This window comes from Anopheles marshallii, chromosome X (assembly GCF_943734725.1).
Source record: "Anopheles marshallii chromosome X, idAnoMarsDA_429_01, whole genome shotgun sequence".
Lineage (NCBI taxonomy): Eukaryota > Metazoa > Arthropoda > Insecta > Diptera > Culicidae > Anopheles > Anopheles marshallii.
Window position 1 is genome coordinate 2516502 of NC_071325.1, and position 17555 is coordinate 2534056.

The following is a 17555-nucleotide window of genomic DNA, read 5'->3' on the forward strand; positions in this document are numbered from 1 at the left end:
GGGTTTTCTTTGAGAGGCGGCTTGACAAAACACTGTCGGAAACGCCTAAACAATGGAGTTGAGCGATGAGTTGGCGCGATATGTGGCCAACCGTATCGTATAATCTGGTTAACCCTTGGAGAAAGTATTGTTTAACGAATTCGTAGATTAAAGACCATTATATACATGTGCACATGACAGGTGATCTTTAGAGTAGTCTTTTGAAGCCAACTTGTTTTACAACGTCTACGACATACTTCTTGTTTACTGGAGGACTTTATCGTGCTATATCCAACAAACAGTCAAGGGTTAATGCCGTTTTCAATATCAGATTGGAGACACCCAGGTATTGAGAGCTGATTAACCTCTCCCTTCTTTCGTCGCCTCGCTGTCTTTCTCCCTCAGAGTATCAAGAAGATCGCACTGAAGTAAATCATCTCCTTCCGGCGTGCACTTCTGAACTTTGCTCTGTAGTTCCTGCAAACAATTACAACCAAATATCGACTGGCGATATCCGTCCTTTAGTTCAGCCATCGTCGACGCCCCGCAGACTAGATCGGCTATGCTAAGAAGCTCGTTTGATTTCCTCATGCCCATAAGTCATTCGGCACTTGGCAACGCGACGCATCTTCGTCTTCACCGTCACTCACGTCCCTCCCACTGCAAACCCACTAAACTCTAAAGCGACCATCATAAAAAAGCGCCATCCCAGTTGCGTAGGGTTCCCTCCCCAAAACGGTGGACTGGCAATATTTCGTTACGGTTATTACCTGTCACGGGGGGCAAGAAGATTGACGACTTGCGATGCTCTTCAGTCAGTTTTTGAATTAAAAATTAGATTAGAGACGGAAGAAAACGGGCACCGACCGGGTGTGAGCCGGTGTGCCTGTAAAGCCGCGCCGGCCAAGCAAAGGAAAAGAGAAAGAGAAAACGCGATTATTAGCCGGTTTTAGTCTGCCCTTGACGTTTTGAGGTGCGTCCGAAACAGGGAGGGGGGGGGGGGGGGGACCGATTTTTGGCTTTTTTGCTGTTGTTAATATCAGTTAATATCTATTCCAAGCGCAGACTGCGCGCGTGTGGGCAGTGTGCGCACTGATTCACCGTCGGAGTATCGGTATCTTCCGCCATGACCGGATTGATAGCTCCCGTCAAGTTGCGATGCCGTAGTTATGTCTCACAATCGATCGAATACTAGAAATAACACACTATGGTGTTTTTGTGGACAAAACTATCGGAAGATCTTGTGTGAGTACTGCTCCGACTGTCTAGTAGTACGTCCGGAATATCTATTCCAAGATTTCGTTGACTGCTCAGATAGATGACTCGATTCTAGATAGTGACTATAAGGTCCTAAAAGCTATTGGATTGGATTCTAATGGAATCGACATCTAAAGCACAATTCACATTAGTTTGGAAACATTTCCGATGATATGGTACTTTATCAAAGGGTAGTATTCTTCTTTCCTAGAACTACTTTAAGAAGACCTTGAGAATATGTCAGGACTTGCGCAACTTCACAAATTCAAACATCTTTTATGAAAGAGATCGTCAGTTTCTTCAATTTTTTCTCAAAGGCATCTTGGAATCATCCGTGGAAGTATTCCTACTTCATATCTTTCCTCCTAATACTTCAGATATGTTGGAGATCTTGAGTATCTTTCGCGTCCTCTTTTATTCCTACAGTTTTATCGTCGTTAAGATGAAAGGCTTACGTTAGAAGATGCATATTTTTAGGACTGCTTTCGACGTCGTATCAACTCAGGAACTAATAGAGACTTTGAACGAACCTCACACACCATGCACCCATGGTGATCCCGGATCCAATCAAACGCAACCGGTTGGTAAAAAAAAAGCTGTAAAATCCTCAATTTACAATCACCATCAAATGCGAACCCGATCCATTAAAACGGCATGACCGAGGTGTCTGAGGATGTGATTAGCAGTTTAGCTGGCTAAATGTCACGCGCCCGCATTTCGCGAAGGATGATGCGCTCAAACATGTACATCAGCGTGTTTGGATGGTCCTTTTGTGGTGGCAAGAGTTGAACAGATTGTGCTGTTATTTTGACTGCTCTTGGACATCCTACACCCCTACACACATTAGCAACTGGTAAACAGCAGTTTGAAACATGCTCAACCAACTACCAAAAGTAGTAGCGCTCAATTTGCATCACAATTGAAAGTATTCGGGCATTGTCCGGCGGGCCACAAACACATGCCGTAGTGACGTTGAGTGGACACAGCGGATGAAAATTTAAAAATCAAAATAAAACCGCGGGATGTGTCTGGTGGTCGTCGCCAGCACGTCAATCACACGTCGAACGACTGCAGACCGATCGATCGAACGGATTGATTTCGACGGGAAGCAGAGCAGTGCGAGGGTGTGCGGTGATCAACCGTTTTGCCTTGGCATTTGAAGCATTCCATCACAAACCGTACACGCGCTGGGGGTGGTTCATTTTCATTCCCCCGCATCCGCCGTGCCGGGAAGATTCGTTTCATGGCGTTTTTGTGTGTGAAGATGCCGGACAGAACCATGCCGGGTGCATTTAGTGATTATGGCAAAGCGTGACACTATGACATATGATGCAAAGGTATGATGTTTGGTTTGAAGAGAGGGTGTTTTTTTTAATCGTAGGTTTGTTTTTGGAAAGTTGAAATATCGATTTTGGAAAATTTGAAGGTAAGAAGCATATTATCAGCATGGTATATTAGGTTGTTTGGGAAGGTCTGTCACCTGTCGAATCTCTGTGAATCAGATACGCTTTCCACCTCTTTATTCTCACTGCTCTAAGTCGCTCCTAATAAATCAGAAATCGTTCAGGAGTGACATTTTCTATCAGTCGCTACGCCCTTCTTACACTCTTGTTACAGATAAGCTCAACCAGAAGCCTACAGACTTAGGGTCATAACTTACAGCAGCAATATTTCATGTGGCTTGGAGCTCAAATTCCTCTTATCGTTTTTCGCCCAAACCGTTCCGCCACCATTACCATAAATCAAGCAATTAGCTACACACATTAGGGTAATCGTACCTTAAATGTCAAACCAAAACCACGTGAAGAACAAACACAAATGGCAATTCCTTTGGTAGTAAATCAACGGAGTTGCGTTAATGTACTGAACCACTTTGATCTTCCAGTCAGGTCTGGTTTTTTTTAAAGCTCCATATCACAACAGTGCTTTTATAAGTTGGATGTCCCTACACATACGTCTACATTCGGTATCTTGAGTTTAAGTTACATGACATCGAAAAATATTACAGGAAGCTTCTACTTCTCAGGTACGATTTATAGAGATGGCAGAGGAGCAATTCCTTTTATGGAGTTCAGTGACAGATAGGCGTTTTATTTATCTGGTGAGGCGTTAACATTCCTCCTGAGGTTTGGAGACAAGATTTTTAACATCTACAACCTTTATATTCTACGGAGAAGACTAAAACGACCCTCATGGATGTAAAGGGTACATGGGATTTGGTATCGGCTCTGTCGATTGACACTAGTGATTGAAAATCCGGAGTGGATTCACGAATCTCGAAACGAAAAATGTGATTCAACTACGAAAAACATGTGGCGTTAACACTGGATTACTCCGGAATATGCCGGGGTACATTTCGAACTTCAAATGCCGGAGTCGACACCAATGTTAACTCCGGAGTATAACGGAGTCAAAACCGGAGTCGATGCCACAATTATCGCTCAAGTTGGCATCGGATTTGATACCGGATTACTCCAGCAGTGCTTCAGACAAGGTACACAAACATAATTCAGAGTTTTTGCTTTCTTCTTTATTGAAATAGCTTCCTTTTTCTTGTTTTTTTTTAATAGCGGGATCATTCATATAGTTAACATCTTTTTTGTTGTTGTTGTTGTTTTTTGCTGTAGCTTTGTTCTTTTACTTCGATTTCCAGTTGTTTGTAGTTTTTACCCGGCGGTGCACATTCTTGCGCACCGTTCGTCCACCCACCAGCTGCAATCTGTACGTTTCTTCTCGATTCGTTTCCGCACCATTTGCTCTCACCCTCACCCACCCACACTATTTCTCCTTTTTTTTGACAATCTTGTATAGCGAATATACTGTATAGCGAATATACACACCTTCAAACACCTGTTCCGCAGAAACGACACTGGTGCCGGAGGCCGCAACAAAAAATGAGACACACCTGTTGCCTTGCAGTGGAATCCATACAGGCGTTAATATCGTAGTTACGGTGTGAGTGACGTTCCAACACCAGGGCACGCTGAACAAATGCTTGCTACCAAAACGACTATCCCATTCTACCGGCTTAGACAGTGCGTTACCGGCAAATGTTCCATTTTGAAGGGTGATATTCGTACTGTCACCTCGCGGTAAGTGCGTGAGAGTGAGGGAAAAGGCAACGCAACAACACAATTGCTACTACAAAGTGAATCGAAACCAGTGGCAAATGCACACAACAAATGACGAGATGTGCTTTCTCCACCATCTTGCGATTCGATTTAACTGCTCGATTCACCCTGCGTTCTCTCTATCTCTCTTCCCCTCTTTCTTTACAACGCTAATACACCGTACGCACAGGTAGCACACATTGTTTGCACTTATTACACTAATGCAATGGTTTTGTGTTTTGCTACACTGTTCCTCTGTTGTGTTCTTGTGGTAGCTCTTACACTACTATATGTCTAGTTTATTTTTTTTTGTTTTAGATTTCAATACAATATAATAAATAGATTATGTGTGTGTGTGTGTTTTTTTTGTTTTGTTTTGTTTTTTCTTCCTTCAATCGGTTCGTCTCCGAGAGGTTTGCTTCTCTTTTTTTCTCTTCTTTTATCCATTCCATCATTTCTTATCTCTCTCGCTCTCTTTCGCTTATTCGTGTTCGATTTTTAACGTCACAATAGACAATTTCGAAACTTATCGATCGTACATTCATTCCCAATTGGCTTCAAACAATCAATGTGTGATAGTAGCGCACAACCTTAACCTCAACGGGCGACAATACCTTTGAATACTAGAGCACATAAATTGTACCTTTTGTCTGTGTGTGTGTGTGTGTACGTTTTCGTATGTATATGTATGTATGTGTATGTGTGTTTATTCTTCACTTTATTCTTTTTTATCCGAAACACTAATTGTTCGGAATAACGCTTTCCTCGCCCACTGGAGTCACTTTGCTTTTACCAGTATTTATAGTTCTTTGTCTACCGAAAACGTCCGACCATCTTTATCTTTCACGCTTTGCTCACCTTCGTTTTTCGCATTCTAGTTCACTTTACATCTCGCTTCCCCCCCACCCCCGCACCCACCTTTTCGTTCTTAATATTTTAATACGCTATGCTAAACATTCATCCGTACGCTTCTTCGCCCCACCGCTATGTGTCGCATCTTTCGTTTCCTTGCCTTCTCTTTGTTTGTTTTCCATTTTTTTACAGATACTATTTTTTGTCACTTTTGTTTGTTTTTTTTTTCCCCCACTACAATTTAGCTACAACGTCACCCGATTTTCACATGTTGTTCACATGTGTTTCGATTCAGTGAATATATGTTGTGAGTGTGCTTGCTGTGTATTATCGCCCACAGGGGAGAATGCCTATTAGCCCCTTTGTTTATGCGTGTATGTGTGTGTGTATTTGTTTGTTTGTTTATGGGCGATGGTGATGCGCAAAACGATAGGTGATGGGAACGGAACAGAACAATTGCGAAAGAATGAAACAATTGTACAGATGGTTTTCACAGACAGCCCTTGGTGCTGAAGAAGCGGAATGAGTGATGATGATGATGATGTTTTGTTTGTGTGTGTGTGTGTGTGTGTGTTTATATTTGGTCGCCTAGCAAGTGGCATAATTCCATTACAGATTTGCTTCCATTAGTGTAGAGATGGCAGTACTTCAAGTAGACAGACAATTCCAACACTAACCACACTTCTTGGTAAGTGCAGTAGCTTCTGGCAGCAGTAAGATAGCACCATCTATATAAAAAAAAACAGTAACCGAATCAATATTTGGCTACGTGTGTTACAGCGTGCGAAGTAGCATTTAGCTGTTAGTTCGATACTACAAAGTTATAATGTTATTAGTTGGTGTTTAGGCTGCGCTTAGTTTAGTTTTGACTCGTTACACTTCTGCATGGTGGAGTTTTGTAGTGGTCATGCTAACACGACATTTTCAACTAATATACTTCTTCCAAGTTATCAACAAGCTGCCGAAGTTTTGTCCAAAATATACATTGTTTTATATTTTAAAAATTATAAAGTTTACTGTGTGTTTTTTTTTAATATACTTTAAGAAGAGAAAACATTAACTATCGAAATACACTGGCAGAACGCTTCAGAGTACAAAATGATACAATAAACTGGTAATCAAACATCTGACTGTGCAGACATATTATAATGCCTTTACGATTATGCTGTTTTAAACAGATACCCAATACAATCGATATACTATTACACTTCATGAATAATAATTCTTGCTCTTTTACAATAAAACCAACGCTTCAACGCACACGCTGTAGCCCGGTAAGGTAGTTTTTAAATAATATAAAATAATCAAACAATTCGTAGGATAAGTAGCTAAGGCATGCTTTTGTTTGTTTGTTTACATCTGTGTTCGTATATACGTGCAAAGAATATGTTCCTGTCCTAATAATGCTTCTCGTATGTACGTGTACATATTATACCAAACACAAATATCCAAAATCAGCTATTAATCTGTTGCGCACAACTTTCGCTTAGAATTTCTTTATATTTTTTTCTGCTTAGTTACATGCCTTACATGTATGTAATATCATCATCATCATCTCATTGATGCACAATCTAACATGTGACGTTCATATCCGCTGTGCAAAAAGAGCAAAAAATGCAACCACACTCTGTACTTTTCGATTGTTCCCTTTCGTATCGTTCCGTTCCAGGTTAAATCAAAAGCCATATAATTTTGCTTCCTTTCTTTGAACCGTGTGTTAACAAATAGCTTAAAAATTTTTTTAGACGCCCTTTCGGAGACATGTGATTCTTATTTTTTTTCTTCATCGGCACAACAACCTCAAGAGGTCTAGGCTTGCCATTTCTGGCTTTCTTTAACATCATTAACCCGTAGCGGAGTTTGGGAGTTTGGTTCGGATGGGATTTTGGACCGGTCCAGATCCCAGGTCCCCGAAAGGGTGTCTAAGAAGATTTTTTAACTCCTTGTAAAAAAAGAAGGTGTAAATGTTTGTAAAAAAAATGTTCAAACGGAAAGATTAAACTTTATGCAAGAAAGCATACAGCATGACTAATATAAATGTACAACGAAACAGCATTAAAAGAGAGCAAGCGTGTGCATTGCACGCATTGGGATTGTTAAAAAAACCACATTGCAAATAAACGTTCGCTAATGACTATGTGCTAAATGTTTCGCCAAACATTGTCCTGCGCTTCGATCACCGCCCTGTCGCACTAGATTGCACAATAGTGTTTGTGTGTATGTATGTGTGTTTGTGAGTTTGGGGTGTTGCCCACACAAAATGCGCACACTCATCTGCTCGTTCGCTACCGGTCATTCCATCCCCTAAACCTAGCGCTACTAAACAGGATCGTCATCGTCGGTTTATGTGGTTCGGTTATGTTTTACAAGGATCATTCGGCGTTTCGTATCCGCGCACCTGCTGCTCCTTATTGCTAGCTGCGTGGTACGGGGGTTGGCTAGTCCTGGACTACCTGCTACCAGAAGCCACATGCTCTTCCTAACATCAAACAAGCAGCAAGGTGATTTTCTTAGCATAAAACCCTCTTCTTCTCATCAGCTCATCTCACAGCAAGAAGAAGACGTAGTAATAGGTATCGACACGTTATCCATTTCGCCTTTACTAGACGTCTATGGGGCGCTCCGTTGGGTGTCGGGTGGGGTGTATGTACGCGTGGCTTGTTTTTTTCGTTTTAAATATATTATGTATGTAATTGTTTCTCTTCTCTCCATTCAATGCCCACACACGTTTGCCATCTGCGTTCGTATAAATATATATATGCATATGTATAACGATATATAGCGCAGATGGCGTGTTTTCTTAGCTTTGTTCACGTCCCTTTTTTTCTCGTTTGCCTTTGCTCTTTCACACACTCACACACACACACACATACACGCGACATACACGCCCACACGCATACACACCACCACCCACTTACACGGTGCGGTCGGCTGCGCTTTTACTGTATAACGCAACAGGTGCACTTTTTCTTTTTCTTCTCGTCGATCACGACGTGCGATGCGGACTGTGGGCCCGGTATCACCTGATTGCTGATCGGTGTCGTGCTGCTGTTCACCGTACTGCCATCCGCTCCGGTGGTGGTTCCATTTTTCGCACCCAGCGCAGGCGACCCGGTAGCACCGGTGCCGGTCGATTTGTGGGGCGATTTGGTGCCATTCTGATGGGCCGCTTGCAGCTGCGAGGACTAAAAGAAAAATGCGGGAAAAGCGAGCGTTAAAGATGGGTTGAGCGTTTTTCATCGATGCCTGACAATGACGTCTAACTATTTGAATTAATTAATGTTCATATCAACATTGTCTATTACGAATCCTCAGTACTCAATTTGTGGTGGAGGTGAAAATTGTACTGGATTGAGGCTTCTATAACAAAATCAAACATGACGATCTGGCTTCTCTTAATAAAACATGAATCTGTTTCACTGAAACCATGCTCATCGCCTACAGTTGGATAGTAATAAACGAAGCAATTCCCTCTCTGCTAAAGCTTTGGACTAACTCAGCCATATTCACGATTCCAGCTATAACGCACAACCTAATTGCATTATAATTATGATTGATTGATTATCTATTGTAGAATTTCTTGGATTCAGGGTATGTTTGTAAAGTGTACAATAGCCACCATCATTATTCCTTATGCGCTATTCATCAGCGTGAATATGTCTACTTTTTTAATTCAACTTCCACATGCTCTATTGATCCTATCAAACAATACACTTATGAAACAGATTGATATTCAATAATATAGAAACTAAACATAATTCGATTGATTTCACTTCATAACTTGTTCGACATAATGAGCTATTCGCTTGGGTTTTAACAATATTTGATAGCAAAAATCAATGCCTAATCTAATGCCAAAATGGACAGCTGTTCTTTAACGTTTAAAACGCGTTCTCTAGCGGTTGCACCACGTACGCACCTCGTGCTTTGTTATCGCACCGTCTACAACCGTCGTGTCTGGGTCGTCGGTGATGTGACTATCCTTAGGAGTACTGCCGTTCACTAAACTTTGGTCGCCGGTAGGTGTGATCGGTTTGCCACCTACGAATGAAAAGGGGGAGGAAAGAAAAAAGGATTAGAAATCTATGTTTTTCGTCCGACTCCCTTGCTTTCTCCTGTACTACCTTTGATCAGATTGACTATTTCATCTGCTTCCCGCGATAGGTCACCGCCCGGTCTGAATGGATTGTCCCAGCCGGACTCGGTGCTAAAACGATAAACAAAAAAATCATACAAGAAATCGATATTAGTGCATGTGAGGGTTGAACAAATACAGAAAAAAACCAACAGCCGGAGAGCAAAAAAAACAAACTCGCCCTATCAGATAATAGTTTGGAAATGGAAATAGTTTTGTGTGGAGCACGCACACGCTTTCCCACCTGTTCAGGCGCGCGAGGATGGTCGTGTTCGGTACGTTCTGGAACTGCTGATGATGGGCGGCATACTGTGCCTGGTAGGAGGGGTTCGGATAACCGCCGGCACTGGCGATTGCCGTGGCCTGCGCGGCACACTCCTTCAGATATTCCTCGCGCGGTACCTCCACCACGTAGTACAGTGCACCGCCGTGCGATTGGGACGGTGTCGTTGCCGTCGAGTTCACCATTGTCGAGGGATTGCTTTCGGCGGGTTTCTCTCCACAATATTTCTACAACACTGTGCGTTCGGGGAACGGGCACAAAAGAGGGGAGGAAACACGGGAGAAACACACCGGAATGTTCGTTTTTGTTTTACTTTACACGCGGGAGCGTTTCCACCAGCCGATATACAACCGTTGCACAATCGGATTAGCTACGGTGTATAACACTGCCGACTACTTCCCTTCGGATGCAACGGGAAAAGCTTTCACAGCCGTCAGTAAAATATGCCGTAACTATTGTCAGTTCGTATGTGTGTGTATGCGCCCTCCAGACAAGTGACACGGGTGCTTATGCACGCTATCGGCGTTCGTTATGTTACGCTTACACTGTACAGTTTTCTAGTACCATTCCGTTAAGGTAACAAGCACTGGGCGTCTCCATCGTGAATCGAAATTCTGCACTTCAAATATTTTTTCAATCGTTATCCTACAATGAGGTCCGTTCAGGTGATTTTGAATGTTTTCGCCAAAAAAATATTTCTATAGTGTCCCAAAATATTCGTTTTTTTAACACATTAGATAAAAACAAAATAAAATTGAATAATAATAAAACTTGTAACTTGTTTTTTAAACTCAAATGTGATGCTTTAACGATGTGAGCAAAAATATTGCACACAGAAAAAGCAACAAAGCATTACACGCACAAGTTTTTAAGTCAGTGTCATATTTTTAGCCATCCCTCAGTGGGTCAACAGGGACGAAGAAGTAACACACAAACGCGCACGTTTTTCTCGGCGGAATTGTGCGCTCGCGGGTTGCTTCAAACGGCTTCATTGCGAACCAAAACATACACGCGGTTTGGCACAGTTTTTATGTTTTCTTCTTTTTCTTCTTCTTCTTCTTCTTCTTTGCCCACTTTGCCACAGAGTTGCACAAATTTGCGCGCCACACGTGTGGAAATTCTTTACACAAATAAAAAACCGTCACAAACACCCGCACAGCTCTGTCAGTTTTGCAGCTCATCAACCTGTATGAACTCGGATAATATCACTGGTTTAAAAGTATCTAAAGATGTTTTTTTTCTGGACAATGAGGATATTCAGCTATTAAGCGCAATGCACCGCACTTAACTGATGACATTGTCATGGCAGTGAGATGGTGGGCTTCATTAAATACTAATCGAATAAATCCGAAAGGACCGGAAATTTGACGTTTAATGCCAAACCCCCTTCCTGTCAGTCTCCATCACTGCTCTCCAACTACTATAGTGGCAGATGTCAATGCGATCTAGCATTCAACTAGGGTCTTTCAACGCACAGACGAACTTGCAAAACAGAATAGTCAATACCATTGTAAAGCCTGGTTCGCACTCCCCACCCACCCCCTTCTTTATTTCGCTTTTTGCCATTTCTAACAAGTTGGTTGATTGTGAATACGAGGGGTTGGGCAGACGTTGGTTGTTGCCATTATTAAAACCCCGCTGAACTTCGGTTGATTGAAGTGCTTCGAATGGAAGGGAAGAGCCTCACCAAGCACGTACACTAACTCAGCACGCATCCACTACCAATAGGATCAATTTAATTTCTGCTGGTCATTACAGAAACCGAACCAATCATCATCGGACGGGGTGGAACGGGAGCGAAGCGCACGGAGCGGGTTTTCGCTAGATTTATTGCCCTATTTTTCTCGTTTGTATCTATTTTTTATTATTATTATTATTGTCTCCTTCTCAACGTTGACCTTTAGAGTGGTTTTTGTGCAGCAGTACGAACATTACTGTCGGCGCTTGTATTACTGTATTCCGCTCTCTTTATTCTCTCTCTCTCTCTCTCTCTCTCGTTTAAAAATATACACACAAACTAAAACGTTTCTCTCTTCGAAGAGATTTTTTTTATATATTTCGCATCTGTTAAAGTGCGAACGAGCGTGTGTGGCTGGCCTTAAGCTAGCAAACACTGCACACCCACGTGAGAAACTTCACAAAAAGACGCTAGATCTCACGAGTGATCTGTTCACAACCAACTGTTAATCTGATCACCTCGAGTGCGTAAGTGTTAAGCATGATAACTTCTCTTGCTAAAGACGTTGACAGTACTCGACTCTGCCATATAAACACAACTGATTAAGTAGCTTCCGAACCGTTCAATACGACGGAAGGAATTATTTTGTCTCCTGCACTGTGCATTACCCACAAAAAAAACGCGTGCAGAGCGCGAGAGAAGAGCGAAAGTTTACATTGTGCGCGTGCGCTCCCATAGGGCGACATGCCGGGAAAGCCTGACATCACCTGTCAGCGGTGACAAATGTGCAGGAGAAGCAAGGAAAAACAGAACAAACCAAACTGGCGCGCTATTCGCTTTTTTTATATTCACCTTCCACCCACGTCTAGAATATTACCTCCCCTCCCTCGTGGGTCACTGTTTCTGCGTGATAGACAAATAATATTATTTAGCGGAAAACAACCAGACAATAGTTGTGACAAACAGTCGTAACTGTTGCGTGTGAACGAGGGATATTTATAAAATTCCTTCTGGCAAATGGTTTTGCGTTGCTTGTTTTCAATGATTTATAGAGTTCTGAGACATTTGATAGTGCTCGAACACCGAAACGGCAGCATGCTCTAGATATAGAGCACATATATTTTTTTTAACGCTTTCCACCCTATCCACTACTACCATCACAATGTGTTCCCTGTCGAGTGACATTTAGTCCTTCTTGTTGTCTCGCACAGTATCAAACAGCCACTTTCTCTCTTCCCCGCGCTCTCTTTCTTTCTCACTCGCAATAGTTTTCCTTGCACGCTAATGGTGATTTCACTTTCTTAATAATATCACACACTTCATAACGATTAAAGATTGAACAGGTCGTCAGTATGTTGATTGGTTGCTGGCAAAAACAATGGATGCACACCCGGGCACATCAAACCTTGTCAACGAGTCGAAACACAAACCGATACGGTGGTAGAGAATAGAACCACTAGCTAGCAGTGTGTGCGCGCACTAGGGTGCCACTACCCTACTTTACTGTTGTACGTGCGTCTGCATACGGTACGCGACTGTAGTGCGAAAACTGGCGCGATCCGTGTTTCCCCTTCGTGCTCACAACAGAACACGACTAGTGTACCTGTGTGCGGAAGCTAGAGAGACCGCACACGATTGAGAGAGAGAGGAAGAGAGTGAGAGAGCAGAAAATCTTGGATTTTCCTCACCCATACACTGCTTCATTACACTTCAAGTTCGCTTTTCCGCACGCGGAGGGAAATGAGTGGAAAAATGCTCTGTTTCGCACCACACCACCCAGAACGCAGGAGTGTTTGTGTGAGACCACCACTACTGATGTACCTGAATCTATTAGGCGTAGTAACGAATTCATTTTCATTCGAATGCAGCAGGGAAAAAAAACAAACAAACCACTCACACACACACCCAGGCATGGTAAACGTACTGCGCGCGCACACAATTTTTGTCATCGTCGTCAGAGCAGTAGATCACATCGCATAAACAGCGATAAACGGGCACGCGTCTACATACACACGCGTAAAAGTTACTGTCGTACAAATGTGAGTCCTTGCCGTGAGTGACTTGATTTGATTATTATGAAACTAGATATTGATGTTAAAAATGCAATAACATCTTCAAAAAAAATACTATCACATTTACATTGTAAAAAATTTACAGCGTAGCTCTTAATGAACAACACCAAAAATGTCCCACCAAGACCTTCATTATGATGCGACTAATTGATGATGGCGAAAATGCAACCAAGAGCTACAAATCTAATTTGAGATTAAAATTGTAAATTTCATCCGAAGCTCACAATAGACAACATCATAAACTTCCCACCAGCAAACCATTTCCCGATGTTTCCCAAAAATATTTGGAATCTTATTTTTTATTTATTTTTTTTTTTAATCATAATTCGAAATCTTATTGTTGATGGCGAAAATGCAACAAAGATTACAAAACAAAAGTAGACTAAATTTAAGATTTAAAATTTGAATTTAACCCGTAGCTCATAATAGAGAACCACCAGAAGTTTCCCACCAAAAAACTTTACCCACACTGGAGAACCAAAACAAAAACCTCTAAACGTCAGTTGGCAAAGATATATCTACTATTCTTGTAACATTGTTGTTGAAAATTAATGCAATTTTTTCCCCAATTAAAATATCAACTGTCAAATACCAAAATGACAGTTCACTTTACAATAAATAAATAAAAAAAACACAATCTTTAAAGATGGTTGGAACTCACAACACTTCCCATAAACTATTTTTCATCCTTTTCTACACAAAAACACACACACAAGCGTTCCTTTTTCTCTGGAAAGAAAATGTCACGAGGAAATGTCCCCCCCGGACTGAATTCGTATGTTTTCTTCACGTTTATTTGAAATGCATCCCATTTACGAATGCTTTTCCAATGCTGCTCCCCAGGAAACAAAAACTGAACACTTTCTCTCCGCTTGACCACCCCGACAATGGCCACCGCAGGGCAGTGGGGTGGTCGACCAACGTTCAGCAAAGGAATTTGTAATCGCGTGTACAAGTGCCCTACATTCTGCTGCTGGCAGTCGGGTCAGTCATGGCGAAGGTGGCGGTGGAAGGTAGGTAAGAGTGGAAGTATAACTTCACAGAGCGAAAATGGATATCAATTACATGTAATGCAGCCAGGAAACAGACTGCTTTTCCTATTTTCAATTATAAAAGCGAGAGAGTGAGTGAAAGAGCGAGAGAGAAAGAAAGAGAGAGTAAGGGAAGAAAAAACTGTTGCTCTTTAGATAGAATCAGGGGCCAAACTAGTAGGCCACTAGTACGGATTGTTTCGTGCGAATTCATCAACAATACACCCCAAGCAGTGGTACAGCATTTCAGTGGTTCTCAAAGCAAAGCACACAAAAGAGCAAGCCACAGGTACCGCGAGCATTGATGACGCATCTTGCTTGGTGTAACGAGACGGTACGGTAAACACAGAACCGAAAATAAATGAAAGTAAAAACAAACAAATATCACCCACCACCATGCGTCTCCATCGTCTTTCGTAACGGTGGAATTATGAGCAACGCGCTCGGTGGGTGTCGTAAGCCGGCGGGGCCATGAGTTTAGCAAAAACCGAGGGCTATAATCGGCAATGACTCGGCACAAAACAAAGCGCACCCGTCCCAGCACCAAGCACCGGGAGCGCATGAATTATGCACACTAGGGGTCTTTTGGTGTGTATGAGTGTGTGTGTGTGTAGGTTCACACCACCATGAATGAATGATGCAACGAATACGGTCTGTATCCTGTGGCGCTGCAGCGACTAGAAGAACCACATAAAAATCCTTACCGTGGTATGTTGATTTTACGAGACCGCATTACTTCATGTGCGCTTTTCAAGAAATTTTGTACAATAATTCCCCCATTCCCTCCCTCTCTTTCTCTCTCTCCCGCTTCGCACACATAAATTGGGGCACGACAATTCGATGGGTCATGCTGACTTGTACCATTTTACATATGTGGTGGTACGGTTGCTCGTGCGCATTCATGCTGGAGGTTGTCTTTATCGGAGCTATAGAGTCATCTTGTTTTGGTTCTACCCGCACGGAAAGGTTGCCGGTTGTGACGCGTTGGTTTGGAAAAAAAATGGTAACAAAATGACAACTGAAATGTCAAAAAACTTTATCCACCACTGGCATGCAGCAAAAACCCCTGAAGTCCGTGAGCTAGGCAAGGGATTATTCTTGATAAGACGATAACGTGCATTGCGAAGATTGCGATAAAGACCATAACCCCGCGCGCCTGACCATTATCAGATAGTCACCCAAAAAAAATTCCAGATATATAACCGACTGGGCGTACACGCTTCACCATTAGCAAAGTGTCTACGTCTGTTCGAGAGTGTTGCACAGCAGCTATCAACCGACAGATACCTTTAAACCCTGTGCATAGTGCACTTCGTAATGCTGCTGTTCGTGTTTCTCGTGACGGTGGCCCTGTGGGGTGTGCTGCGGATATACCAGGAACGACAGCGGCTGTGGAAAATTGCTTCCCATTTCAACAGTCCCAAACCGCACTGGCTGCTCGGACTACTGCCGATGTTTCCGGCGAACGACATACCCGGCATCTTCGAGACGATGGTCAAGATGCACGAGCAGTACGGGCAGGATCTCTTCAACTGGGGCCTGCTGAACGACCACATGATCATCGTCACCAGTGCGACCAACGTCGAAAAGGTGGTGATGGCGAAGAAAACGCAAAAGTCCCAAATGTACGACTTTATCGAGCTCTGGCTGGGGAAGGGTCTGCTCATCTCGAGCGGCGAGAAGTGGTTCCATCGGCGCAAGATTATCACGCCCACGTTCCACTTCAAGATACTGGAAAACTTTGCCACCGTGTTCAACCGGGAGGTGGAGATACTGGTGAAGAAGTTAGCCCAGCACGCCGACACTGGTCGGGAGTTTGACATCTACGAGCCGGTCTCGCTGTACGCGCTGGACAGCATCTGCGAGACGTCGATGGGGGTGGAAATCAATGCGCAGCATAATCCGGAGAACCAGTACGTGCGTGATGTGAAGCGCATGAGCGAGTTGGTGCTGCTGCGCATCTTCCACGTACTGTCTTCCTTCCCGCAACTCTACTGGTACACGATGCCGAATGCTTGGGAGCAGCGGAAGCTGATTGGCCGGCTGCATGCCTTCACCGACTCTGTGATTCAAAAGCGCCGCCAGCAGTTGCTAACTGCGGGGCAAGGTGGGCAGGTGTCTGAGACGGAGGAGGAAGATAGTTTGGTTGGTGACAAGCAGCGGAAGACCTTCCTGGATCTGTTGCTAAACGTCACCGTCGAGGGACACCCACTATCAGATGCAGATATACGTGAAGAGGTAGATACCTTCATGTTTGAAGGTCATGACACCACCACCTCCGGGATAGCGTTCACCTTCTATCAACTTGCCAAACACCCGGAGATCCAGGAGAAGCTCTATCAAGAGATGCAAGATGTACTTGGGGCGGATTTCCGCACTGTTCCCCTCACGTACAGCACGCTCCAGAACTTCCCCTATCTGGACATGGTGGTGAAGGAGTCGCTACGTCTACTACCGCCCGTTTCATTCATCGGACGTCGACTGGTAGAGGACATCGAGATGAATGGCGTAACGATTCCGGCCGGAACGGACTTCACCATCCCCATCTACGTTATTCACCGGAACCCGGCCATCTACCCCGACCCGGAACGTTTCGATCCGGAGCGCTTTTCGGACGAGAGCACACAGCGCCGCGGTCCGTACGACTACATCCCGTTCAGCATCGGTTCGCGGAATTGCATCGGTCAGCGATATGCGCTGATGGAGATGAAGATCACCATCGTCAAGATGGTGGCACACTACCGCATCCTGCCGGGGGAGAGTATGCCACAGGTGCGCCTGAAGACGGATCTGGTGTTGCGTCCGGATAAGGGTATTCCAATCAAACTCCAGCGAAGATCATAAACATCAATAAAAACGGAATGGTACAGAACCAGTTTTGTCTTCCTTTTCGTGTTTTTGACGTTCCATTTCCATCGCAGTGCCCTCGGCTGTTATCAGCACAGTATAACAGTGTGTATAACAAACACTCAGCATGTATGACACGACCATTAGTCACACCGTGTGGTACGAATCCAAAGGTGGTAGCATCGCCATGCTGCATTTATCAGCTGTAAAATATCTCAAAACGTGCCCGTACCTAATCACTTGCGGGAACTCAAGTAGCTGCCAAAGATACGAGGTAAGTACCAAAGTCCCGATGTCCATTCTTGCGCTAC

General features: G+C 43.5%; 2 protein-coding genes across 2 annotated transcripts in view; one reads left to right on the plus strand and one right to left on the minus strand.

Moving 5' to 3' along the window:
- Positions 1-8137: 8137 nt before the first annotated feature.
- The window catches only part of LOC128714422 (uncharacterized), a 41450-nt gene continuing 32032 nt past the window's right edge, over positions 8138-17555 (minus strand). Inside the window, exons 4-6 of the mRNA XM_053809300.1 lie at positions 9323-9405; positions 9118-9239; positions 8138-8383 (exon numbers count right to left, since the gene is read on the minus strand). Of these exons, the coding sequence (XP_053665275.1) occupies positions 8138-8383; positions 9118-9239; positions 9323-9405 (451 nt within the window). The remainder of the gene's footprint in view (positions 8384-9117; positions 9240-9322; positions 9406-17555) is intronic.
- LOC128714444 (cytochrome P450 4d2-like) lies at positions 15715-17241 on the plus strand. The gene has a single exon (XM_053809322.1). The coding sequence runs from the start codon at positions 15715-15717 to the stop codon at positions 17239-17241; it is 1527 nt and encodes a 508-aa protein (XP_053665297.1).

Coding starts and splice junctions, on each gene's coding strand:
- LOC128714444 (XM_053809322.1), top strand. CDS start 15,715: ATGCTGCTGTTCGTGTTTCTCGTGACGGTGGCCCTGTGGGGTGTGCTG.